The sequence below is a fragment of the Chenopodium album genome, chromosome 12 (assembly GCF_948465745.1).
Source record: "Chenopodium album chromosome 12, dcCheAlbu1.1, whole genome shotgun sequence".
NCBI lineage: Eukaryota > Viridiplantae > Streptophyta > Magnoliopsida > Caryophyllales > Amaranthaceae > Chenopodium > Chenopodium album.
The window spans coordinates 36,383,725-36,410,153 of record NC_137845.1 but is presented as its reverse complement, the minus strand read 5'-3'; the positions used below and the strand labels follow the sequence as shown (position 1 = coordinate 36,410,153).

Genomic DNA, 26,429 nt, shown 5'->3' with positions numbered 1-26,429 from the left:
TCCCCAAGTTTCGGAACGAAACTTCTTTTAAGGAGGGTAGATTGTAATACCTCGTATTTTTATACGTATTTTATTTAAAATAAGCATTTTGAGAAGTATTTAATTGAATTTAAATGTTTTATTTAAAGTATTTTATTTATTTATTTTAATAAATTAGAAATATTTTATAAAAGGAAAGTTTATTTAACTAATTATTTTAATTAAGTTGGGGTTTAATTTAGGAAAGTTTATTTTAGTAAAGTTTTATTAAGGATGGGATTAGGAAAATTAAAAAGGGAAAGTCTAGGGAGAAAGGGTTTTAGAGAAGGGGTATAAATAACCCACATATGAGGCAAATCAAACTTTGCCAAGAGTGGAGAAAACCCAAGGTAAACTTCTCTCTCCTTTTCCTTATTCTTTTTTTTTCTTTTCCTTCTCCCCTTCCCCTTCTTTTTTTTCGTCCACCCCCACCACCACCGTTGCCAACCACCAGCAGCAGGTGGCTGCCTCCGCCAGCAGCACCAGCCGCCGCCAGCAGGCGGCCACCGGCGCCGGCAGCCGACTGGTGGTGGCTGCCACCTTCTTCCTCTCTCCTTTTTCGAATACAAAAAAAAAATTTGATTTTGTTTTAAAAATCAATTTAATCCTAGATCTAAATATTAATTATGGGTTTTGTGATTTGATTTTTTTGGTGTTTGATTAGAAGTATTATATTAATTAATTTTTTAGATTATGTTTTAATTAAAAAGCCCCATTTTTTGAAACCCTAGGTTCTTGATTTATAAATTATTAAAGGATTATGATATATAATGGTGTAAACCTTTGATTAAAGTGTTTTAAGACTAAATTACAGGAAGATTTAATTAAAATAAAGTGCTGGAATTTTTGGTAAAGCATTAGAAATCAAGTTTCTTTAAGGAATTTTAATTACCCATTAATTGAGATTTAATTATGAGGTTTTAAATATAATTTCAGCTTATTTAAAATAAATTATGAGGGGTTTTATAATAGTATATATTGCTGGATATTTGTGTAGAGTGGGTTTTAATATCCTTTTATGATTTTAAATTGTAGGAGACTTTGAAGTGAGTGATTTCTATTAATTGTGGCGATATTAAGATCGTATTCAAGGTACGTTCACGTACTTAGCATAATTATGTTGATGTAATAGCATGCTAAATGTGTTTAGTTGATTACAAGTAGTATCACGCTAGGTTTGGATTGGAAATTATGATTTGGATGATATTGGTGATTGGATTATGAAGCATGATTTATTTGTGATGGAATATTGGATGGAAAATAATAGTATGGAATATTAATTATGAACCACATATTTATTTATGGCATGATAGGGAGTATGTTTAATTAAACTAAATGTTTAATTTGGTTTGGAATATTGAAAAGGAATTTTATTATGGTTCATATAATTTTTATTGATGCTTTAAGCATGAGGAAGGAACTATATAAGTGTATATGTACACGAGGAATAAATTGTATGTTGGTGCCTTAGTGCACTTAAGGTTTTTTTAACACCGAGGGATAGGATTTGTGGCGCTTTATGTGTTTAAGGTGTCATTGGCACCGAAGTAGAATTAAAAAAGGGTTCAACGTTAAATATTACGTGATCACTAATTATTCAGGAATGAAATTGATGTATTTGATTTTTTGAATAATTATTATTGATTGAATGATTATGGTTTGAGAGTCATCCCCAATTTTAATAATTTGTAAATAACGTAAAGTGAAAGAGATTACGCACCAAAACTCTTGGAACGTATATACCTTGAGTATGAACATATGGGGGGAGTTATGGGGTTTTATATTTAACCACAACTTCTAATGGAGTACAGGACGCTCTATATCCCTTTTTATTATTATTATACACTGGAATTCCTCCACCTATGTGTGGTTTTTGATGCTGGCACGGTTAGCTCCCGTGTCAGTTACCTCAATATATTGGGGGAGGCTAGGGGGAAACCCGTTCGATGCGTAATCAATGCTAAATAAATTATTTAGTGTCTAGTGAGAATTTTTATTGAGTGTGGTATGCTTGAAAAACAGGTGTAACAAGGTAAGTAGTGTGTTGATAGGAAATTGTATGTTAGTGTGTTAATTACGCTTATGTACTTAGCTTTGCTGATTGTGTGTTTTGTGTGTTTATTAGCCTTGTCTTTATCTTGGCCTTATGATGCCCCATTTACAATGGAGAGTAGTGGAAATAGGTAGAGATAAGCTTTTCATGTATTGAAGCATATTCATGAATGGGCATGAGTGAATAGCGTATCATGCTAGTTTCCATAAGTTTATGATGTGTTATCGCTTTAATAATTTATGATAATATTATTATGCGTAACTAATAAAGAGGTTTTTTTAATTTGGTTTGGTTTTAATAAGGGCCTATACTGGTTTCAAGTTGTAGGTTAATTTTATTTTACTTCGTTTGACTTTGGTTTGACTTTATTTTCGTTGATTTACTTTTTAAGTTGACTTGTTTTGAAAGGGTTTGAAATTAGTCTTCCGCTGTGTGTCTTTGATAGTTGCCTTAGCCGTTATCACGGTGGCGGTAATATCTTAGATTTTCCTAATTAAAGTTTTAAAACAGAGCAAAATAGGTATTTTAAAAGAAAGGAATTTCTAGGGTGTTACAGTTATGGCATTAGATGGTCAGACACCTAACGCTGGTCCGGGTCCTGGTCAGGATGGACGTATAGAGACGTTGATCGCAACGACCAATTCTAGTGATTCTCTGACCGCATTTGATCACAATGATCAATTCCATGAGGTCGAGGATCCTCCGCTGACTACTGGTTCCCTCCAGCTCACTTGAGCAAGCTCCGAAAAGAGCTTGAGAGTAAGATGCCTTCCTCTTCTAGGCCGCCGCCCCGAAGAGCAAGGCGACCAACGCTGAAGATGATGAAAATACCCCTTTCCCCCGACACGAACATTCACCGAGGGTGCCACGGACGAACCTGTCTAGGCTCCTCAAGAAAACGCAGTCGGCTGTGGGGTAGACCAATCAGCCTCAGAAGGAAGTAACTGAGCCGTCTCGGCATTTGAAGGATGCAAGGGAGTACATTCGGCATAAGCAGCGTGAACGAATAGCCTATTCGGACACCGCCTCCACTCCAATTATGTCGGATGATTTCTCAAACCACAACCCATCCAAGCATACCAGCTCGGCCAGGACCAGCAGAAGTCAAGCTCACTGTACTTCAACTCCAATCCTAGTTGCTCAATCGTTAAGTACCAAATGCCTTAAAATTTTAATGCAATTTTGCAGCCTAACCCCCCTGTCTTCGGATAGTACGGGAATTATGGCCAACCGCTTTTTTGAGATGAAAGTGAATCGTGTCTTGATAGTTCTCTATGCTTAGCATATCCTAAGTTTCAATCAACTTTAGATATCTTGAAACGTGCACTCCCTCACTTGTTTAGGAAGAATTGCATCCATTTATGCTTGTTCATTTGCAAAAGTCCTTTCAAGAACATTTGTTTTCTTTCCTTTTCTTTTTGCTTCTTTTTCGTGCTTTGCCTTGTTTGTTTTGTTTGTGAGAGTTCTGGGTTAATCTCTTAGGAAACCCTTACGAGAGCATTACTCGTCCTCTAGGACGATCTAGGGGTTTAAATGGCTTGTCTTTAGTTGCTAAAATTGATCGTGATTCCTACGAAAGTGAGTTAGTGTATATTCTCATCCTCTTTAGTTTTCTTGTTTCCTTGTTTTCTTGAATAATGTCCTCATTTTCCTTTGGGTTGGATTTTGTTTTGCTCGAGAACGAGCAAAAGTTTAGCTTGGGGGAATTTGATGAGCGTCATTTATGGCGCTCAATAAAGTAGTTTTGGACTCCTTTTTCTATAATTTCTCGTTTTATTTTCTTATAATCTCTCTAGTTTTCTCTTATTTTCCGTCTTTATAGCTCATTGTGGTTTTTCGTTCACTTTTATGAGTTTTCCATGATTTTTGTTCTTAATTAGCTATTTTAGTTTAATTTCTATTCTTTTTGCTTTCTCTCTTACTTTTAATTGATTTCTTGCAAATGAAGTTTTGAAATCTTGTTTGCCGCTCTCTTACGGATGTTTTCTCAATTTTAGGTCCGGAGTGCGCAAATATTTGAAGATTAAAAGGCTGCCCTCCTCACGGACATCACCTCGAGAGCGTCGATGAGGAGCATGCTTGTGAGCGCTAGAACTAAAGCAAGAGGCCAAGTGCACGACCATCACTATGGTGCGTGAGCGTAGTAGTGTGCATGACTGGCACACCATATGGTGTGTGCGCGCACACCCTCCTGTGCATGCGTACCATAGGTTGGTGCGCGCGCGGACACCCTCTTGTGCGTGCGCACCGTGGCTCTCCGTCCCTTTTTTTTTCTTTGCAATATATACTTGCGATCTTTCTATTTTTTGAACAACTTAAGACTAGCTTAGAATTTCTCTCTCATATTTTAGCTTAGGTTGAGAGTTTCTCTCTCTAGATCTAGGGTTAGTTTAGGAGTAGTTTAGAGAGAGAAAGTGAGGAATTTCATTGGGGATTTGAGAGATTGAAGATTCAAGGTGACAATTGTATTGAAAATCTCCATAATCAACCAATGAGGATTTCTAACTCTATCTCATTTTATTGCTTTGTTTAAATTCATGTTTGTTTGGTTTTTGATGTTTGATTCTTGATTAGTGTAATTGTTCTTGATATTTTGTTGATTCTTGATTTCTTTAGTTGTTTGTTGGTAGATGATGATTCTTGAGTAGTTGTTTGGCTAGGAATTGGGTGAAACTTGTATGATTGATTTATTATGATTAATTTGGGAATTGTGTTGATTGATTGTTGAGATTAAAGTGATTGATGAAGGTTTACATGTGTGTAATTCGATTAGGCCTTGAGAATTATGCTAGATTGCATTGTAATTGATAATGACACGACCAATTGATTTAGGAATTGCAATTATCGATTGGTTTGGATTGTGATTCTCTTAGTTTGTTATTCATAGTGAACCCTAGCTTAACAATTAGGAGATAGCTCTTTGATTCCAATTAATAAATCTTATCATTAGTTTTCACAACCTTTGATTGGCATGTTCTTCCCAAGTATTTGCAATTGTCATGATTACTTGTTGATCCCCATTCCTAGTGTTTTATTTGTATGATTGTTTGTTTGTTAGTTGTTAGTGTTCCTTCTTCACCTTCGACTTCGACCTAGCTTAGGCGCGTAATTGAGAGTGCTTGAACATTACCGTTCCTTTGGGTTCGACCCTTGACTTACCTCTATACTTGTATTTAGGTTTGTTAACTGTTTATAAATTTGTTTGGCTCTAGGGAGGATTAGATAACGACCTACATTTTCCCTACGTCAGGGGAACCCAGAAGAGCATGTCATCTCGTACCGAAATTTGATGTATCTAAAAAGTGTGGATGATGCCACATGATGCAGATGCTTCTAGGCCACCCTTAAGGGCGTAGCGCAGGATTGGTTTAATAGCTTGTTGACCGGATGCATCAACTGTTTCACTACTCTCAGTTTGCTATTTGTTGGAAACTTCTCCTTTAACATACCTCCTCAAAAGACCAGTCTTAAATTGGCAACAATCGTCCAAGGAAAGAATGAAGGGTTGCATTTGTACGTCCAGAGGTTCAATCAAGAAAAAGCCCAAATTCATAATCTGCCGGATGAAATGGCCAATTCTGAATTTCTCCTAGGATTCAAGCATAATGGTTTCAAGTTTGACTTGGTCAGGAAAAAGGTTTGACATACACAAGTGTTTGCGAGAAGCCGAATCTTATATTGATGCATCTGATTTTTGTTCGCTTACAAAAGCAAAAGTACCGGCCAAGGGGGCTGAGAAGATAAAACCTACTTAACAAGACTCGGCCAGAAAAAAGAAAGAAGGAACAACAAGAGAAAAGAGGTTTGGGTGGCTGACTGTTAAGAGACCAAGTCAAAGAAAGCCAAGACATACAAACCCTAGTATGAATTCCACAAGGACAGTTATTTAATTTTGATGGAAATCAAGGACAAATTCGAGTTTGATAAGCCTCGGCCAATGAAAGGCTCGGCCTAGCATAGAAACATAAGCAAGTATTGTCATTACCACAAAGACGTGGGGCATGACACGAACGAATGCAACAATTTGAAGAGGTTGCTAGATAAGTTGGCCGAGAAGGGCAAGCTCAACTCGTACGTCATAAAGTTAAAGTTCACCTATACTCAGATAGACAAAAAGTCCAAGAAGAAGAAGAATGATAAAGAAATAGATGATGGAAACAGTACTGATTCAGGGTTCATGGCCGTTATATCAGGCGACTTTCCTGCAGGCGGCCCGACCATGAAAGGAATTAAGCAAGATGCTGGGAAGTTGGGGAATGTAATGCACACTGAAGGGGTGAAGGAAGAGCCTTTCCAAGAAGTGACGGTTTGTGAGTCAGACCGAGGCAAAATTAAAGCCCCTCACAACAATCCTATGGTATTCATCATGAAGGTTTCCAACTTGAAGGTCGGCCGAGTGTTGGTTGATACTGGCAGCTCGTCTGACATAATCAGCCTAAGATCTTTGAAAAAATTTGAAATTTCCAGAAGATGCCCTCTAGGATATTTCCCATCTGCTTATTGGATTTGGTGGGAGTATCATTCACCCAGTCAAACGAATAGACTTACTTAGCTGTCCGATTCGAGAAGAAGGGAGAGGAAAGGGACGTGGTTTTCCGCTTCATGGTAGTCACAAAGCTCACGAGCTATATTGTTATCCTCAGCCGCCCTACTTTAACAGCAGCCAAGGCAGTAATCGTCCCCTATCTGATGTTGTTGAAGATTGAGCGGACCAACGGAAAGATTGGTTCCATACATGGAAACCAAAAGATGGCAAAGGAATGTAATCGTGGGCAAGGAAAGTCGTCCGAGCTAATCTCAAATGAAGGATCAAAAGGAAGAAGGCAGGACACTTAATGACTGTCGGCCGACCAAAAGGGTTGAGGCCGCAGTCGGCCGACAACTGTAGACACCTAATTGTGTCTCCCCAAAACAAAACCTAATGATGAATATCTTTCACATCACTTGATTTTTCGCACGAAGTGAAAATGTGAAAACTCTTGTGATGCGGTTGTTTTAATTAATATGTTTTCTTCTTGTTTCGAAAATGTACTCTATTTATGAAAATGTCCTGTTCAATTTAGTTTGGTCCATGATAAGGGTCTAATAATGGTGTAGTTGGATTAGGCTCGATAAGAGCTTTCCAACGATATATTATAAGCCCAATTCCGATGAATAATGAGGAAGTTATGGCCAAAATACTAAATTGGGCCTAAAATGGTTTTATGGCCCAATGATCTAGTGGAGGGCCCACTAATTAATATTCCTAAAATTATTAGGATTGATTTTAATCCTCATGAATAATCTAGAAGGTTATTTTGAGTTCTAATGGAATTAGGATTAATAATTATATCTTTTATGAAAACAAAGAATTCTATTTGGATTAAAACAAGTGTTTTAAAGAGATTAAATCTGATTTTCAAAGATAAGAACGGATATTAATTAATCGAATTTAATTAGATTAAGGATTTCGTACGATTTTTATAAAACGCGTGAACCGTCGCAAAACAACGAAGCTGGCGCGCCACGACAAGTCTATCGCACAGCGACAGGGCTGTCGCGTCGCGCTAGACCCTGTCGTTCTGCGACAGACGAAGTTTTATTCTGGATAGGATTCGAACTTTTTCTGATTGTTTCCGGGCTATGTTTCTTATAAATAGGGTCGTATTTTCCCGTTTTTAAAAAAGGAAAAAATCATCAACATTTCTCTTTCTCTTCTCTCTACAAGCTAGAAGCTTATTCTTTCTTCCTCTTTCTAAGCCTTCCCTTTTCAAATACAACATTAATTTCTCACGAGTCTTAGACACACCTAGCCAAGTTCGAAGTTGCCTTTGCCCTAGACATGAAAGGTTGATAATTTCTGAGGGTTTTGTCCCAAATCACTATTTCAATTATTTAAATTAATTGTTTGATTTAATATTTTCCTTGAAGTTACTAACGTGTGTATTGTTTTGATAGAATGATATACGAGGCATCGAAGTAAGTAATTTAATTGCTTAATTATTCTTTTGATATAAAAATCATGCTTAGATCATATTAATTCCTTGTGTCATGTTAGGATGTTATTTATTGCTTTCTAGTATCATGTTTAGGCTGCTTTCTATTTCTTCTATCATGTTGGTATCATGTTAGGGCTAAAGCTTTGATCTTTTAGTGACATGCTAGGATTTGTTAGTAATCTTGTTAGTATCATGCCCAGGGTCTTGCTAATATTAATATGCTTTTAGGATATTATTTTGATGATGATTGTTGTTATTGTTGCTTGACATATTATTATTGTTATTGCTTGGTCATGCCCTCTCTTGCAGATTTAAAGGAATTTTGTATTTGTAATCACGCTTAATAAGATAATTAATAATCTTGTTTAGGCTAATGTGATTTTAATTGAAGTGATCGCCAATAATAGTTTGTTTGTGTATTAATATTCAACCAACATACATTAAACAGGTTTTAGGTTAACCTATTGATTGTATGTTACTCAAAAAGCGCACGTGAATATGAGAAAAATAAAGTAGAGACCTATTTTCAGGGCAGGTTCAATCTCTTTTAGGTTGGATTTGTACCTTCATCCCTGAATATCCAGTCATGGTTCAGGACCACTATGGAGTTAGCGATCTCATGGATCGTGAAGGGGTGTAACCCTCACCCTGTGAACGTTTTACAAGTTCTTAAAACTTGTTGGCGACTCTTTCGCTCTAGCTTCCTTCCCTTTGGACGTCACCATGCTTAAGTGTATGATCACGGTGGGGCTCAAGTGTGGGATGCTTGAAATATTCCCTACAGTTTTTTGGCGTCTCCACTGGGGAGGATTTCTATAATAATTCCTAAAATTTATTTTGGCAATAATTTAGAATGAGTGGATGAAACTCGAAAAGTTCTAGGTATTCATGTGCGTAATTTTGATTAACATTAATGGCATAAGCATAACAAGGTCCACATTGGATAGGCCATCTTTAGTGCGTCAAAAACATCTGATTTTTACACGTAGGAAATTTGGGAAATATCTTTCACAACTAGAATTGAAATAATGCTATGAAAAACTGGAAAATTCTAAGACAGACAGCTGCTGAGGCATGTAGGAATTGGCGCTAAGAAAACAGTGCATATCGCACTGCGATGGCACTGTCATTGTGCGACAGCAATGTCGCGTGGTGATAGGGTCATCGTCTCGCGACGGTCCCTGTTGTCTCGCACCATGTTCTTCCAATACCGAGCTAAAAATCTACCTTCTTGTTTCAACCATTTCTAGTATTGTTTACTAGATTCTACTTCCTGATTGAGTTTTTATCACTTTTCTAAATCCATATGTGTTCTACATATGGCTATAACCCTTTGCGAATTCACGCTCCATCTACCCAATTAAACGCTCATGGCAATGAAGGGTACATCCGAGTTTGTGAATTCACCAAACCATGGAAGCAAGTTTAACTTGCAGGGTCCCATCCATACGCGCCAACCCTTCCAAAGGTAAGGCTTCCGCGCCATGCATCCAGACTCATAACCATGGACCCTCTTTGACTAACCCTTATCCTTGAACTTTAGAGAACTAGACCCATGGTTAGGTTGCAAACTCATTGTATCATGTTGTGACTATTTGACTACTTGTGCATTATTTGCTTGTGCATACTTACATGTGAGTAAACTAACCGTTTGGTTTGACTTGTGATTATAAATATGCTTAAACAAACTAACCAATGACTAAAAAACTTTTCTTAATTAATTGATTAATTAATTTGAGCTAATAAATATGTCTAAGATCGAGTCATAGTTTCTTTGAGTCAACCCTGATTTTTTATTCCCATATACTGCACAAACGTCAACTTGTTTTGGTCATATCCGGAGTTCTAAGAATAGTTACGAGTCGTACAACCTATAGATCTGTAGCCCCGAGTTTTATCTTTCATTTGGCGTTGGTTTCGTCTAATTCGGAGTCACAGATAAAAAGTTATGACTAAAATACTACAACCTATCCAGTGTAGTGCACATACGTGAAGTCTTAACTTAGTCTTTGTTTGAGTCTAGTCACATAGTCTAGTCAATGGTCATGACACGAGTCTTGAACATATCACTTACACTCACAAGTATTCAAACACTTTGTACATACTCATTCCACACCATGACCACGTCTTAGGTCCATGCATGAGTCGCTCTTTCCGTCATTTGAGTTGGGGGTCCACTCTATTCCTAAATTCTTCCATATCTCTCCATCTACATCATCTTTCCACTCTCCACATGCTTTCTCTATACATGTCATTCCCCTCATTCTTCCATGATCTTTCTCCATCTATGCATGTTGAATCGAGTTTGAGTCGAATAATCAACAAAAAAGTATCCATAACTTCCTTTTCTACAATACTTGGTCAAGAAGAGAAGGGCGCTTAATTAAGGACAACACCTTCGTTCAAATTCTACTCTTCGATAAGCCCATCAGACATAGAAAAAAGTTTGTACTAATGGCTTCCCAACAAGAATTTGATGAGTTAAGGCAAAACATGAACAATCTGACTGAGATGGTGAAGACTCTCGTTCTTCAAGTTAACGATCCTAGCAAGCAACGATAGCTTGAGCGCATGGAAGAAAGCCTTAAGAAAGTTTCCAATGACTATAAGTTTCAAGAGATTAGCTCACAAGGGGTCTTAGTGGACAAGGAACTTTTTCCGCAGAAGTTCAATGCCAATGACATCCCTAAGTTCAAGCCAACTGATAACCCCTATTTCCATTTAAGAGCTTTTAAAACAATAATGAATATTAAAGGGATTGATAGGAAGGTTTTCCATTCACTATTTTCATTATTTTTAGAAGCCGTTTGTCAACAATGGTTCTTTTCCCTTGAAAAAGAGAATACCTCTTCTTGGGATGCCATAATAACCGCTTTCATAGATAGATACAAGTGCAATTTTCAGGTTGAAACTGATCATAAAGAACGTGAAATGTTTAAGCAAAAGGAGAACGAAGGATTTACTTCTTTCTTCAACAAGTGGAGGGAGACTTCCGCTAAGATGGTTGAAGTCCCTACTGAAAAGCAATCTGTAAGGATGTTCATCAAGAACCTCCAGGACAAGTACCAAAGGCACCTAAAATATCAATGCAATTTAAACACTTTCAAAGCTGTCTATGACATAGGTATTGATATAGAAGACGATCTCAAAAAACAGTAAGCTACTAACCATAGTAACAATAGTGGCTGGAAAGAAAAGAAGAACGACAATCCTTCTTCTTTCAAAAACACCTACTCTAGTAACAATGTTAGTACCTTTGACCTTAATAAAGTGTTAGCCATGGATAACCAAAAACCTAAGAAGAAACTAAGGAAAGAGTTCACCCCTATTGGGATGAACTACGATACCGCTTTCGATCGACTCCATGCCAAAGGACTCATCACTCCTATTGGACCTCTTCAAGGTCCAGCACCCGAAAACAGGTCACCCAATTGGGATTCTAACGCTCATTGCAAGTACCATCAAGGTAGACGGCATACTACCAAGAGTTGTTGGAAGCTAAAAGTGGCCATCCAACATTTGATTGATAATAACAAGCTTCCCATACCTTCAACTGGCAAGAAGGCCGAATGATCATAAAGCACAAGACACGAGGCGGGCTTCAACGACAAGATTTCGTGACCTCTTTTTTCTTTTCCTTATTCCTTCTTTCCCCAATAAGTCTAGCATAGGCACCTTTTATTTTCCATAGATTTTATTTTTTAGGTTTTTTCTTTTTTCTCTTAATAAAATAAGTATTTCTTTTCTTGCATATGATCATTGCATTGCATTCATAATTAAAAAAAAATAATAATAATAAAATAAAATAAAATATCCCATGCCGAACTAAGCACAAGGTATACTAATGATTTAAGGCACCCCTTGTAGCCATATCATATCATGTTTACCTTTTAAAAATATACAATCCTTTCTTAATAAACCACTTTGAGCCTCGTCTAACGATAGACCTTTCTTTTTTCAACCCACATCTACCTAACCTTGGGATGGGATGGTGTGCAACTTATGCAATTTCAAAAGCTTGAGTGATTTCAAAAGATTAAAATAGCAAAAACCAAATAATAATAAAAGTGTGCAAAAAGGCAAGTGTTCCAATATCATTGATATGAACATATCTTTAATATGAACACGTCTTAGATTGCGTCTCTTATCGAGTGCTCGGTACCGTGCCTGAGAAACATGAATGCCAAGTGAGTGATAGAACGCATGATCGGGATTGCCCACACTTATCAAAATATAAAAAAAAATGCAAAAGCAAAAAAGAAAGAGAGAAAAAATAATAATAATAAACAAAATAAAGAGAGTTCAAAAGTGAGGAAACCTCAAGCATACAAATACAAAGATTCAAAGAAAGGTTGTACACCTTGGGGGCTTATCTAGGGTCTTGAGCCTTTATCCCTTTCATCTTCGACCTTTAGCCTAACAACATTACAACCCTTTAAATACCTCTTTGAGGTATACACACACTTGGGCGAGGTTCAATTAGAGCTACATTCGGCCTGATTCCTAACGGATACATAGGCAACCTCACATTGTGGTGCGGCCGTAATAAAAATGCAGTAATTCACATTCACATTCATACATGATCATATCAAGGGATCTCCAATGTTCATCCCTATCCATTTAGAGCTAAACTTGGGGGCTTGATCCTTACTTTATTAGCCTACCCAGCCTAAGAGTCAACATTATTTGACTCTTTTCAAAATACTTTTCCACACCCTTAGCCTTTGTAGCATGACTTTAGTGTCACTTTCACACACATCACAGATACATGACCAAATAATCCTTCCTTTAGGAACCCTTTGTCATGAAATCTTAACACAACGTTGAAGCATGCATGTCTTGTCATATCAAGATCACTCATTATCATAAAACATCATTTCCTCACAAAGTATATAGTACTCAGCCTCCGCGCCTAAGTTACCCAAATACTTTCACCATCAATCGAGATAGTCTGGCATTATCAATCCTCGCACCATGAGATGCAACATTAATGCATATAGTTTATTAAGCTCATTCAACATGCACCCTCAAACACTTCACTTCTTCCTATTCACGTCTTTCTTTTTCGGGAGAAAGTCATTACCCTCCACAAAAATGATGAAAATTTTTTGCTTTTCTGCATTTTGAGTCAAGCACATTACAAAACAATGCACACACGAGTCATGTAAGTTAAGTCATGTCGTATCGTATCACATCGAGTGGAGTCTACACACACATGTAAAATCACATTGAGTCAACCTCATGTCAGTCAATCACTAAACCTTGAGTCAACCTTAAGTCAAAGCAATCATAATGTCAAGCACATCAAACCTTAGGTCAACCCTAAGAAAAACATAAGCAAAGTCCTATAGTCCAAAACATAGATGCAGGTGCTCTAAGTCCCAGACGGACAGGTGATCTTTACAAAGGTTTAAGTCAAAAGACGCAAGTTTTTTCAAGACATGACAAGCTATCACTTCCAAGGCGTGAAGATGAAAGAATTTGACAAGACGACTCAAGGTGTAGTGGTCTTTGACAATATCCCCTAAAGATATGGAAGATGTCATCTTAATTTGAGAAGACGGCTTAAGGCGTAGTGATCTTCGACAACAATCCCTAAGATGAGAAAGTTGTCACCCGATTTGAGAAGATAGCTCAAGGTGAAGCAATCTTGGAAGGCGTTCCCTAAGATGTGGAGGTTGTCGAACAAAACAACTTTGATTCAACAAAAATTGATTTTGTCCTAAGGCATGGACAACTCACACAGTAAGTTTCTCAAGGCAAAGAGACCCATAATTATCGGACAAGAGAAATTGTAGATTGATGCACACTTCCCAAGGCGTAGAAGTTGGCGATTGCATCCCAAGGCGTGGGTATGGAATTTTACTTGCGAGCTACTCAAGGCGTGAAAAATCAACATTCAGAAGACTGCCCAAGACGAAGGAGTCTACGACATGTTGCCCGAGGAGAGGAAATTTGTCATCATTCATTTGTGAGTTGCTCAAGGCGAAGAAGCTCATGATAAGAATTCCTAAGGCGTGGAAAACCATCGTCCAATGGATCACTTGAGACGTAGTGATTCACAATAAGAATTCCTAAGGCGTGGAAGACAGTCATTCAGTGAATCGCTCAAGACGTGGTGGTTCGCAAAAAGAATTCCCAAGGCGTGGAAGATTGTCGTCCAGTGGATCGCTCGAGGCGTGGTGGTTCACGATAGAATTCCCAAGACAAGGAAGGACGTCACAGGAAAACTGAAGATGACTACAAGCAGAGTCACCTTCCGCTATGTTCCCTAGCTTGCGGAAGATGGTCACAAAACAACAAAAGGTTGCTACAAGCAGGGCAATCTTCAGCGATGTTCCCTAGCTTGTGGAGGTCGTCACAACACAAATTTAACAACAAATTCGGTTACCCCAGAGACGTGTGCTCGACAGTGCAAGATACGCGTTTCTTAACTCTTTTATCTGTTTGACTAACGCTAGTTTGCAGGTATCGGCGTTACAAGAATGATATAAGATTGCAGAACGTTCTGAATCATTCTCCGTCCCTGTCATTACTTTGAATTTTGTTTTCGAAACATGCGTTTCTCCAAACTCAGTCAAAGTGGGGGCTTTTGTAGACACCTATTGTGTCTTCCTAAAACCAAACCCAGTGATGAATATCTTTCACGTCACTTTATTATCAAACGAAGTGAAAGTGTGAAAAGTTTGGTGATACAGTTATTTTAATTAATATGTTTTCTTCCTGTTTTAGAAAATGTACTCTATTTATGAAAATTTCCTGTCCAATTTAGTTTGGTACATGATAAGGGTCCAATAATGGTGTAGTTTTATTAGGATCGAAAAGAGCTTTCCAACGATATATTATAAGCCCAATTCCGATGAATAATGAGGAAGTTATGGCCAAAATACTAAATTGGGCCTGAAATGGTTTTATGGCCCAATGATCTAGTGGAGAGCCCACAAATTAATATTCCTAAAATTATTAGGATTGATTTTAATCCTCTAGAATAATCTAGAAGGTTATTTTGAGTTCTAACGGGATTAGGATTAATAATTATATCTTTTGTGAAAATAAAGAATTCTATTTAGATCAAAACAAGTGTTTTAAAGAGATTAAATCTGATTTTCAAAGATAAGAACGGACATTAATTAATTAAATTTAATTAGATTAAGGATTCCGTACGATTTTTATAAAACGCGTAAACCGTCGCGAAACAACGAAGCTGGAGCGCCACAACAAGTCTGTCGCACAGCAATAGGGTCATCGCGTAGCACTGGACCCTGTCGATTTGCGACAGAGGCAGTTTTATTCCAGATAGGATTCGGACTTTTTCGAATCGTTTCCGGGCTATTTTCTTATAAATAGGATCGTATTTTCCATTTTTAAAAAAGGAGAAAATCATCAACAATTCTTTTTCTCTTCTCTCTACAAGCTAGAAGCTTATTCTTTCTCCCTCTTTCTAAGCCTTCCCTTTTCAAATACAACATTACTCCCTCACAAGTCTTAGACACACCTAGCCAAGTTCGAAGTCGCTTTTGCCCTAGACGTGAAAGGTTGATAATTTCTGAGGGTTTGGTCCCAAATCCTTATTTCAATTATTTAAATTAATTGTTTGATTTAATATTTTCCTTGAAGTTACTAACGTGTGTATTGTTTTGATAGAAAGAGATACGAGACTTCGAATTAAGTAATTTAATTTCTTAATTATTCTTTTGATATAGAAATCATGCTTAGATCATATTAATTCCTATTGTCATGACTGGATGTTATTTATTGCTTTCTAGTATCATGTTTAGGTTGCTTTCTATTTCTTCTATCATGTTAGTATCATGTTAGGGCTAAAGCTTTGATCTTTAATGTTTAGTGACATGCTAGGATTTGTTATCAATCTTGTTACTATCATGCCTAGGGTCTTGCTAATATTATAATTCTTTTAGGATATTATTTTGATTTTGATTGTTGTTATTGTTGCTTGACATATTATTGTTATTGCTTGATCACGCCCTCTCTTGCAGGTTTAAAGGGAATTTGTATTTTTAATCACGCTTAATAAGATAATTAATAATCTTGTTTAGGCTAATGTGATTTAATTCAAGTGATCGCCAATAATAGATTTGTTTGTGCATTAATATTCAACCAACATACATTCAATAGGTTTTAGGTTATGTAGTACCCTTTTTTTTTACTAATTAAAATTAGAAGTCAAAATCCCACGTAAGTCGATAATTTGATTAAAAAAAGAAATTAGAGTCGCCACTCTATTTTTGCCCGAATAGAGACGGTCTTTTGTTTATGATCGTTTTCAAATAGAAAACGACTTTGACTCCATTAGGTGAGACACTATATAAGTATGGTCTTAGAAAAATTAGAGATCTAGGTACGGGGTATAAGTTAGGAAGATCGAACGTTTGGAACTCGTCTCTTCCTCTGTTCTAACGAACAGGCTCTTACTAGTACGTTGTTAATTGGTTATGGTTAATCACATACTTTTCCTTAAACTAAAGCATAAAAAAAAACGAAAATTTCCACATTTTCAATCACACTCAAATGTAAAATAAAAGTGAATTAAACCTTACGATATATGGTGGGTTTGAGAATTAAAGTTGCCCTACATACCGTTCATTGTGGGATTTGAATCCACTCTCGGATCAAAACCCCCTACGTACTTCTTACGAACGTCCATTATACCTGGTCAAAATTTCATACGAGGTTTCAAGAAGGTTTATATGCTGTTTTTTTTTTTTTTTGTTGGGGAGGTGGTCGATCCATATAGGGTCATTGGAATGAGGCTAAGCAATCATGCTTTCAAGATGGAGGTCAATTTATCAAGGTTGAGGAAGTCACTAGAATCAGCGACACCATAGGAGTTTCTTTGAGGAAAATGATTTTGTTTGTAAAATGCGTTTCAATTAACGACTTTATTTAGGGTTGACCAACTTCCAAAAAGATATTGTGTGGGCTTATTTTGAGTGTGCTAAAAAGGGGATTTTATTGGGTATGAATCGAGAAGAATACGAAGGAAATGTATTTGGATTGTATGAAATTGACTTATGCAGAATGGACATTCCATATGGCTTAAATCTAAATGATAGGTAGTTTATTGAAAACCTTAATCATGTTAGATTACGTAAGCGATCTATCAGAGATAATAAAACTTTAAAAGTATAATTCTCTGCGGCAAATAGATCATCTTATAACCTATCATGATTGAATATTCAATTTTACCCTCTTATTTAAATATCAGCCATAAACCATAACTCGAAAGATTTATTTTATTAATAAAATGTTACAAGCATGCAAAGCCATGTTTTGCTTAATTAAAAGTTAGTTGTCTCTTTAGTAAGAAATGCATAAGGAAATTTTTCTCTTCCGAATGGTGATGGAATTAAAATTTAAACAAGATTTATTTAAAAAGTATGAGACATTTTATTCCAAACTAAATGAATTATTTATAAAACTCCTTTCATATAGCCATAGGATGAAGAAGACTACTTAAAGAAGTGTTAGTCTTAAAGTGATACATATGTGTCTTTTTTATTATAAGGGATTAATATTAACTTGAGGCATGAGTAATTTATAGCTTTCTCAAATGACTTAATTTACAATATTTTTTTTAAAAAAAACCAGAGGTGTTTATAATAGGGTGACACAAATTATATAATAATGTTCATTCTTTCTTTCTTTGAAAAACTTAAGGATTTGAAGTTTCCTGAATATTTCGGACACCATAACTTATGTTTTAACGGTCGTATTTGAGCATATAATAGGTGTTTGGAAAGGTCTACAAGTCGTCTATAATATATCGAAAATTGGGAATCATCCAACGGTTGAATTAAAAGATAATGAATTTTCTTTAACATCACTCCAGTTTGGGACATTCATGGGGAATCGAGTGATAATTGTCAAAGTACTTCGAAATTGGAATGTTATTTTTAATGGTAGGTTAAGGACAAACATTTAGATGCTTTGTACCAAATTCTCCCTTTTTGGAAGTCATTTGATATGCCAAATAAAAAGAGTATGCTTGGTTGGGAAAAACAGCCTCTAATCAGTTTAACATTTTAATACCTAGTTTTGTAAAAATCATATAAAATAGAGTATTCATCCTATGAGGACGTGTGACCCTAATTTACAAAGCTTAAGGAATATACTTTCTAGGTAGTGAATTCAAATTTTATTATTAAAAAAGGATATTGATCGAAATTGGAAAATGGACAGACTTGTAGTAAGAAATTTGTGGTGTAACTATGTCTTAATGTCTGAGTTTTTGTGGGTTGGTTAAAATTTATTTTTATAAAATTCAAAGTCTCATGCACTCCTAAATACATAAGATTACTGTAAAAATTTTATTTCTAAATTTTATAATGAAAAACGATTTTTTACAATAAAAATAAGGGAAATTCTCTTTGGTAGACCTCTAATAATAAACATTCCCAGTGGTAAAATACAAAAAAAGTTAATATCCTTGGTAAACTATGTTTTAAAAAGTTAAGTCAATGGTAACCTTAATCAATGTAATTAGGCATTTCTTAACCATGGTTAACCATTCTAAGTAAAAAAAAGTTGTGATGCCTAAAATACCCCCATTCTAAAATTAATTAAAAAAATAAAAAATAAAATCACCACCCTGCCACCACCTTCCCCACCATCCTGCCACCATTCCCTCTCCCCCTCCCCCTCCCTTGCACGCAGCTCCCCTCCCCCAGCCAGAAACCCGACGGCCGGCGTTCAGTTCACCCCCTATTCCCCAACCAGGCCGAAACTCCCACACAGCCCCGATTCCACCCCTTCCCGACCACCGCAGCCTACCTCCACTACCCAAAACTCCCACAATTCGCAGCCAAAGAACCCCGACACCCAACCCCAATTACCAGAAAACCCCCAACCCCGATTACCCAACCCCACCCCGACACCCCAAGTACCCAACCCCGACACCCAACCCAGTTACCCAACCCCGACACCCCAAGTACCCAACCCCTTCGACCACCCTTCCCCATCTTCTCTCCTTTCTCGCACCTCACCACCATTGAAAACGATGACAAAAATCGAACTAAATTTGTGAATTTCTGGTAATCGAAACCCTAATTCCTCACAATTGAATAAGAAATTATGTGAATTACAGGTAATTGAAATTAATTTGATGTTTGTTGAAGCAAAAGGTGTCTCCAGTGGGGATTTAGGGTTGGGGGTTTATCGTTTCGGGAAAGGGTGTGGGTAGGGGCTGGTGGTGTCGAGGGTAGGGGAAAGGGGAGGGGAGGATGAAGTCGGCGGTAGGGGAGGAGGCTGTGTGCCGGTTGGTTAGAGGGAAAGGGACGCCGACAGTTTTCAGGCGGTGGGGGAGGGGGGTTGCGTGCAGGGGAGGGATAGAGGTGGTGGTGCCGGGGTGGTGGGGAGGTGGTTCTTAATCATGGTTAACCATAGTTACGCTTAAAATGCTAATTATCTTGCTAAATGTTACCATTGACTTAACTTTTTAAAACATAGTTTACCAAGTATATTAACTTTTTTTGCATTTTACCACTAAGAATGTTTATTATTAGAGGTCTACCAAAGAGAATTTCCCTAAAAATAAAGTGGTCGAAAATGTTATCTTGCTAGAATTCCATCATTCATTCTTTGGAGCTTCCTTATGCATTTTGTACAATTATCAATGTTTCCATTTCATACTCTACATAATGATAATACATACAAGAAAAAAAAAATCAACCAAACCATGTATACTCACTCTCAAACTCGCTCGCGGTCGGTCAAATTCTACTTGGTTTCCAAATTAGGAAACCGGCACGTATAGTGCCCTAGGAGGTTATGGAACACACAAAACTAGAAAAGTTAGTAAATGTATGTAAAAATAATATGAAATCGCAAATAAAAAGAAAGAAAATATTACCTTTGACTTTGAGTAGCTATCTTGGGGATTTAGTAAAATTAGTGTCGAATTGATCGATTTAATTTCAAGCCAAGTCTTTCTACAAATTTTTTTTTTATATATTTTTTTTACTGAAAATAAAATATTTTTGATTGTTTTTTTTTTTTAATCTAATTATAGTGCTGAAATAATATAGACTTCTTTTATTTATTTTTTTTTTAGCTGTTCTCTGCGAGATTTTTTTATTTTTTTTAGCTGTTCTCTTCGATATTTTTTTTTCTTTTTTATTTAGCTGTTCTCTTCGATATTTTTTTTTCTATTTCTCGTGAAGAGTGGATGGTATATATATGGGAGCAAATGGAAGCTAAAATACAAAATACAAAGAATATACTATTATACGAAATAAATACGTACAAATACAAGAGTTGGGTAAAAATTGTAACCAAAATTCATCTTAATGAAGTAGAGGACAAATAGAATTAGCTTACTACTTCATGCAAAACTTAATTAATTTGACTGAACAAATGACAATATTATTAATGAATAAAAATAATTAAAAGTACTAATATAATTTTAACACGATTGTTAATTAGTACTACTTTCCTTCGAAGAGTGTATTTACTCTTCGTATTTCAAACTTACCATAGCTAAACAAGATTATTACAAAACCCACTTATCAGAAAATAACAAGGAGAAAAAAAATGTTGCTTGCCATTGATTGTGGATGGTCATATCACCTTACCGTTTGGGAAGAAACACAGCTCAGTGATACAACGTATTATCATATCACACCATTTTCTAATTCTCGTTGCTAAATTACAACCATGACTTACCATTTTCTTCTTTTGCATGGATTTGACATATCAAATGAGTGGTAATGGCAGAGGTATCTTTACTCATAACCACTCTTTCACTGTTAAAAATTGTCGTCATTGCATTAATCGAGAAGAAAATAACATGCATACCTTACATTTGTTGTTTCTGAGTGTATAAAACAGAGAGAAAACAAAAAGGGTGAGTCATGAAGGCATTGTGGTAATGGTGTTTTGGTGGGAAGTTGAAAGGAAAGAAGAAGATGAAATAAGAAGTAGTAGTAAGTTATTAGCAAAGTAAAATGGTAGGATTAAAACAAGTTAAAATTAAATAAGTTGAACAAAAAAATAAAAAAAATAAAAAAATAAAAGAAAAAAGGGGAGCCGTGACTTTGGTAATTGATATGCATGCATATTTTCATGCATGTTGCATGATTTTGTACTTATCAATATATGCTATTTTGTTTTTTTATGATTTGTGTATTTTTTTTTAAATAAAAAATAAAGATGATTCAAAATATTAGAATAATAATAATAGCAATAGGATACATAAAATCAGTAGTACCAAACTGTTAATCGGGATTAGAAAGTGATACTGTAGAAACGGTCACGGTTTTAAAATTGTACAAATGAAAGGGTCAATATTTGATATTCTCGACCAGGATATGTCAAACAGAATAAATGTTACATATGTAAGTGGTAACACATTATTTTTATTTTATGTTATTTTTAAAAGATACACTTACTACTATTATTAGACTAAAAGATTACACAATTGGGATATGATAAAAATACGGATAAGATTTATCCCCTATAAAAGGGAGATTTCCCTTATCCGAAATCACCCTTTACCCAAAAAACACACCCCTTGCCTTTTCCTCTTCGGTTTCCATGGCTCCCGGCAACCAAAACCGTCAAGCTCCATCTCCGTTCGACGAGAATTTTCGAGTGCTAAATTTATATTTAGCTTTGATTATGGCGTTAGTGGTGCTACTAATGGCGTTAATGATTTTCATAATCACGAATAAATGACGATTTGAAGTTTCGGGCACAGAGTGTACAAGGTTCGAGTTATGCTACAAATTAGCCTCGTGTTTTGTTCATAAATTAGGAGTACAAATTGTAGGGGTTTTGTGTACTCCAAAATTATAAATAAACACTACTTGAATTTGTCTCTTATGTTTAATTATTGCGGTTGTCGTTAGCAAAATTAAATTTGTTATTATAATTATGAAATTACACAAAATTTATTAGTTAATTGAATGTAAAAAAAAAATTATGGAAAATAGGGGATCAAAATTTGGTGTCTACAGAATGCCCCTCATTGATCAAGTTTGGAACAAACGATGATCAATGATTAAAAAAAGATAGTAAATTTTGATCCATAAATAGAGTTTATAAATAAACTAGAGTAAAATAAAACAAAACGCTAATAATTATCAAGCATTTGCTTAAATGTGGCGTGAGAATATTTTCGGTCAAATACGACATATTGATTGTGGCTAAACTTAATCGTCAATTATTTGCAGTTGAAAGACAGCCTTAAAAAATTGATTAATTGATTAATGATCAGTTGTGGTTGAAAAACCAGCTTTGATAAATCTCGATTGTGGTTGAAAAACCGGCTTAAAAAGTCTTGGTCGATTAACCAATGATCAATTGTGGTTGAAAAACCAACTTTGGAAATCTTGGTTGCGGTTGAAAAACCGGCTTGAAAATTTTGATCTATTGATCAGTCGTGGTTGAAAAACCAGCTTTGGAAACTTCGATAAAGAACTTAATCGTTCATTACTTACGATTGAAGGACCGGCTTGAAAGACTCCTTATAGCATGGAAATAATAAACAGCTTGAGACATATCAAAGTGCAACTGTAAAATTGGCTAAAAAGACATTCTAAGGATTAAATTGATTTTGTTTGACCATCCTATTCATGTACAAAAAAGTAAGTTTCATGGGTACTTTAACCATGAGAATATGGAGTAAAAAAAACAATTGATTGTTGTCATAACACATGCATGTAAGTAAAGTTTGCATGAAGAAAGATGACAATGTTGTGGTGGGACTAAATGCATGAAAGCTTATAGGTGTTTCAATGTAAGATGGGGTTTTTCCTTGCCTATATAAGACATGAGTTTGGGTGATCATAATTATCCACTTCTATTCTCCTTTGAAACAAGAATACTTAGTTTTTCTTGTTTTCCTTTCCTCCTTTTCCTCAAATTTTCTTTCAAAATTATGAATATGAAAGGAAAAGAACCCAACTACTTGAATGAAATCAATGAAGTAGACTATAAAAACACTTTATTTTCCATGGGGGTAGAGGTTGCTTTAGGAGAGAAAAGTAATGCAAAAATCTTCTCTGATTCCCTTCTTCCTCTTCTCAAACTTCCACTTTGCTATGACCTCATTTATGCTTCTACTAAATATTGGGATGAGAAAAAGCATGTTTTTAGGTTTAAAGATGGGGAGATGGTGCCAATGGTAGAAGAAATTGAAGGCCTCTTGGGTTTTGCCATGAGTGGAACATTGGTTACAACAAGGAAGTGTACTTCTACTAGTGGTTATTTACATGAGGCTTTAGGCATATCTTATCATGTTGGAATGACTTTCCATCATGAATATTCCATCCTTATCAATTGTGTCCTCGAACCTTTTAAAGAAAAAGGTACCAATCTTAAACTTGATATTTCATATGGCTCGGCACGAAGTCGAGCATGCTTGATTGCCCTCATGGGTCTCTTGTTGTTCAAGGAAGATCTTGGGTTGTGTCATAACAATGTAGCTAGCTATGCACTACAAATAGTTTATGGGGGCCGATTAGGGCCATTGATATTGAGAGAATTGGTCCTTAGTCTTGATCATCAAAAGGAACATCCATACACCTTCATGAAGGGGAGCCCACTGGTTCTTCACTTGTGGCTGATGGAGAAGTTTAAATTGGTGAAAACTTTGAACGAAATCAAGTACCATCCTAAGATTATCCTTAGTAGGGGTTGTTCACCCTTATATCATAAGGTAAAGAAAAGCAATGCTTGGAGCTTTACCCTTGAAGGTGAAATCCAATGGGTAACCTCCCATTTGGGGATCAAAGAAGTCATATATAGTACTGCTAACAAAAGGGGTGTAGTGCTTCCAAGTATCAACAAGATCACTTTTTATTATCTGTGGAGGTGTCTTCGACAGCTCGGGCAGCGACAAACCTTCCTAAAGGATCTTCCCACTGATGAATATACTACTCATTGGATAGATACCAACATGTTGAGGGATCTGTTCAAAGTTTGGGAACGGGTTAGGCAAATTCCATTTCTCCCGGTCTTAAGAGATCCGACTATTGATGTTTATTATGAATGGTGGCTTCTCAAAGATGTGGGTTCTATTAAAAGGCCAAAGATAGAGGATGAACCCTCGATCAGCAATTCGAAGAGGATTAAGGAAGAGAAGTGATAAAGTCAAGAACGGAAAGATTCAAATGCCCTTTCTTTTATTTTTTTTTCACTCTTGAACTTTTCAAGTAATAAGTCTAGGGTTTCCTTAGAAATATGGGTATTTGAAGCGTTGAATTAGGATCGAATGTCATCTTATGAAACATTGTGTTTTTAAGGTTGGAATTTCTCATTGGAATGAAGTTTTTCTTTAAAAGTCAACTCAATTTTTGCCCTAAACTTTGACATTGTTACTTGAAATTTAAAGTTTATGATCATGAGATCATGATTTAGAATATTTCATTTTATGAGCCCAATCATGTATTTTAACCGTAAATGGAGGTCCAAAGTATAGACAATGACTCTAAAGCCTAAATATACAATCGATAAATCTAAAGGAGACGGGATTATAAAAATTGTAATTCGTAAGCAACCCTTAGAGTTGATCGAATGTCATATATTGACGAGTAATTTCCCTGTTTTATTGCCCAAAGTACGTACGAAGATCCCTTTTTTTTTTTTTTTTTTTTCACCCCTATTGACTTGGGTATGGATACTAAGCGTAATACTTTTTGAGCTGATCAAGATTGGTGAAGTGGAGGAAAGTATCACCATTCATATCGACTAACTTTATTGCCCCGGCAGGAGTGATATGTTTGACCAAGAATGGCCCTAACCAATTTGGTTTAAATTTGCCCCGAGGATCATGAAGAGGAGCGCTGTTTTCTTTTAGCACCAAATCACCCTCCTAGATGTCTCTATCTCGAACTTTTTTGTTGAAGGCTCGAGCAATGCATCGTTGGTAAAGTTGGGTATTGTGAAGAGCCTGTAACTTTCGTTCATTTGCTAAGGCAAGTTCATCATTCCGAAGTTTGAGCCATTGATCTTCAGAGATTTCACTTTCATTCATGACCCGTAAGGATTCAATTTCGATTTCTATGGGAAGGATGGGTTCCATCCCATACACCAAGGAGTAAGGAGTAGTTCCTGTTGGGGTTCGAATGGAAATTCTATACCCCCAAAGAGCATATGGCAACTTGTCAGGCCATTCCCTTGTCTTTTCAATCATTTTTGCGATTATTGTCCGAATGGTCTTATTGGCTGCTTCAACTGCTCCATTGGTTTAAGGGCGATAAGGAGAATATTGATGATGTCTAACTTTATACTTTTCAAGAGTTTCTTTCAATTGCCCCTCGAATTGCGACCCATTGTCCGAAATCATTTCAAAAGGTACTCCAAAGCGACAAATAATGTTGTTTATCACGAATTTCGAGACTTATTTTGCACCTAATTTGGAAAATGATGCTGCTTCAATCCATTTTGAAAAATAATCAATCGCTACTAAAATGTATTGATACCCATTTGAAGCTTTCGGATGAATTTGTCCAATGATGTCGATGCCCCAACTTGAGAATGGCCACGATGAAGTGAGATTATGTAGTGAGACGGGTGGCATATGGTTGAGATTTGCAAAGATTTGACACTTCTTACAAGTCCTTACAAAGTGTATGCAATCTGTCTCCAAGGTGGTCCAATAATACCCGGCTCGCAAAATCTTACGAGCCAACATTCGTCCGTTCATATGTGGTCCGCATTCTCCTCCATGGATTTCTCCCATGACCTTTCGGACTTGTTCACCATGAATACACAGTTGCAAGGTTCCATCAAAACCTTTATGATACAATTGGTCTTTTAATATCACAAAGTGAGCGGCTAGCCTTCGGATTGCAAGTTGATCTTTTTTATGACTTCCTTCGGGATATTCCCGAGTGGGCAAGAAATTTTTTATGTCACTATACCAAGTGTCCTCTTTGTCTCGTATAGTTAATGATGCGATCATCTCTTCATCCATGATCACTGGGGAACTTTTTTCTTCTACAGTTATAGACCAAACTTTAACGTTATCTTCCCAGGTTAAATTTACCGCCACATTTGCTAGTGCATCAGTGAAACTATTTTGTTCTCGAGGGAGATGTTTGAAATCGATTTCTTCAAAGTAGGGGATAATTTGTTAGAGATGGTCAGTATACATTTGCAACCTTTCATCTCGAACCCTCCACACTTCAATTGTCTGAGATATAATGAGGTTTGAATCACCGTACACTATAAGATTTCTTGCCCCTGCTGCTAAGGTTGCCTTTACACCGTAGATGCAAGCTTCATATTCAGCGGTGTTATTGGTTGTTGGAAAACTAAGTTTTATTGTAAAGGGAATTAGAACTCCATGAGGATCAATAAGTAACACACCTGCACCATTCCCCCTTTTATTAGATGCTCCATCAAAGTACATCTTCCAT

The 26,429-nt window shown here is 36.3% G+C and overlaps 1 protein-coding gene across 1 annotated transcript; it reads right to left on the bottom strand.

Annotated features, from left to right (window-relative positions):
- Positions 1-24,880: 24,880 nt before the first annotated feature.
- Positions 24,881-25,201, bottom strand: LOC145571137 (uncharacterized). The gene has a single exon (XM_081630218.1). The coding sequence runs from the start codon at positions 25,199-25,201 to the stop codon at positions 24,881-24,883; it is 321 nt and encodes a 106-aa protein (XP_081486344.1).
- Between the last annotated feature and the right edge of the window lie 1,228 nt (positions 25,202-26,429).

Excerpts from the sequence above, each read along its gene's own strand:
- LOC145571137 (XM_081630218.1), bottom strand. The coding sequence starts at position 25,201 with ATGATTGAAAAGACAAGGGAATGGCCTGACAAGTTGCCATATGCTCTT.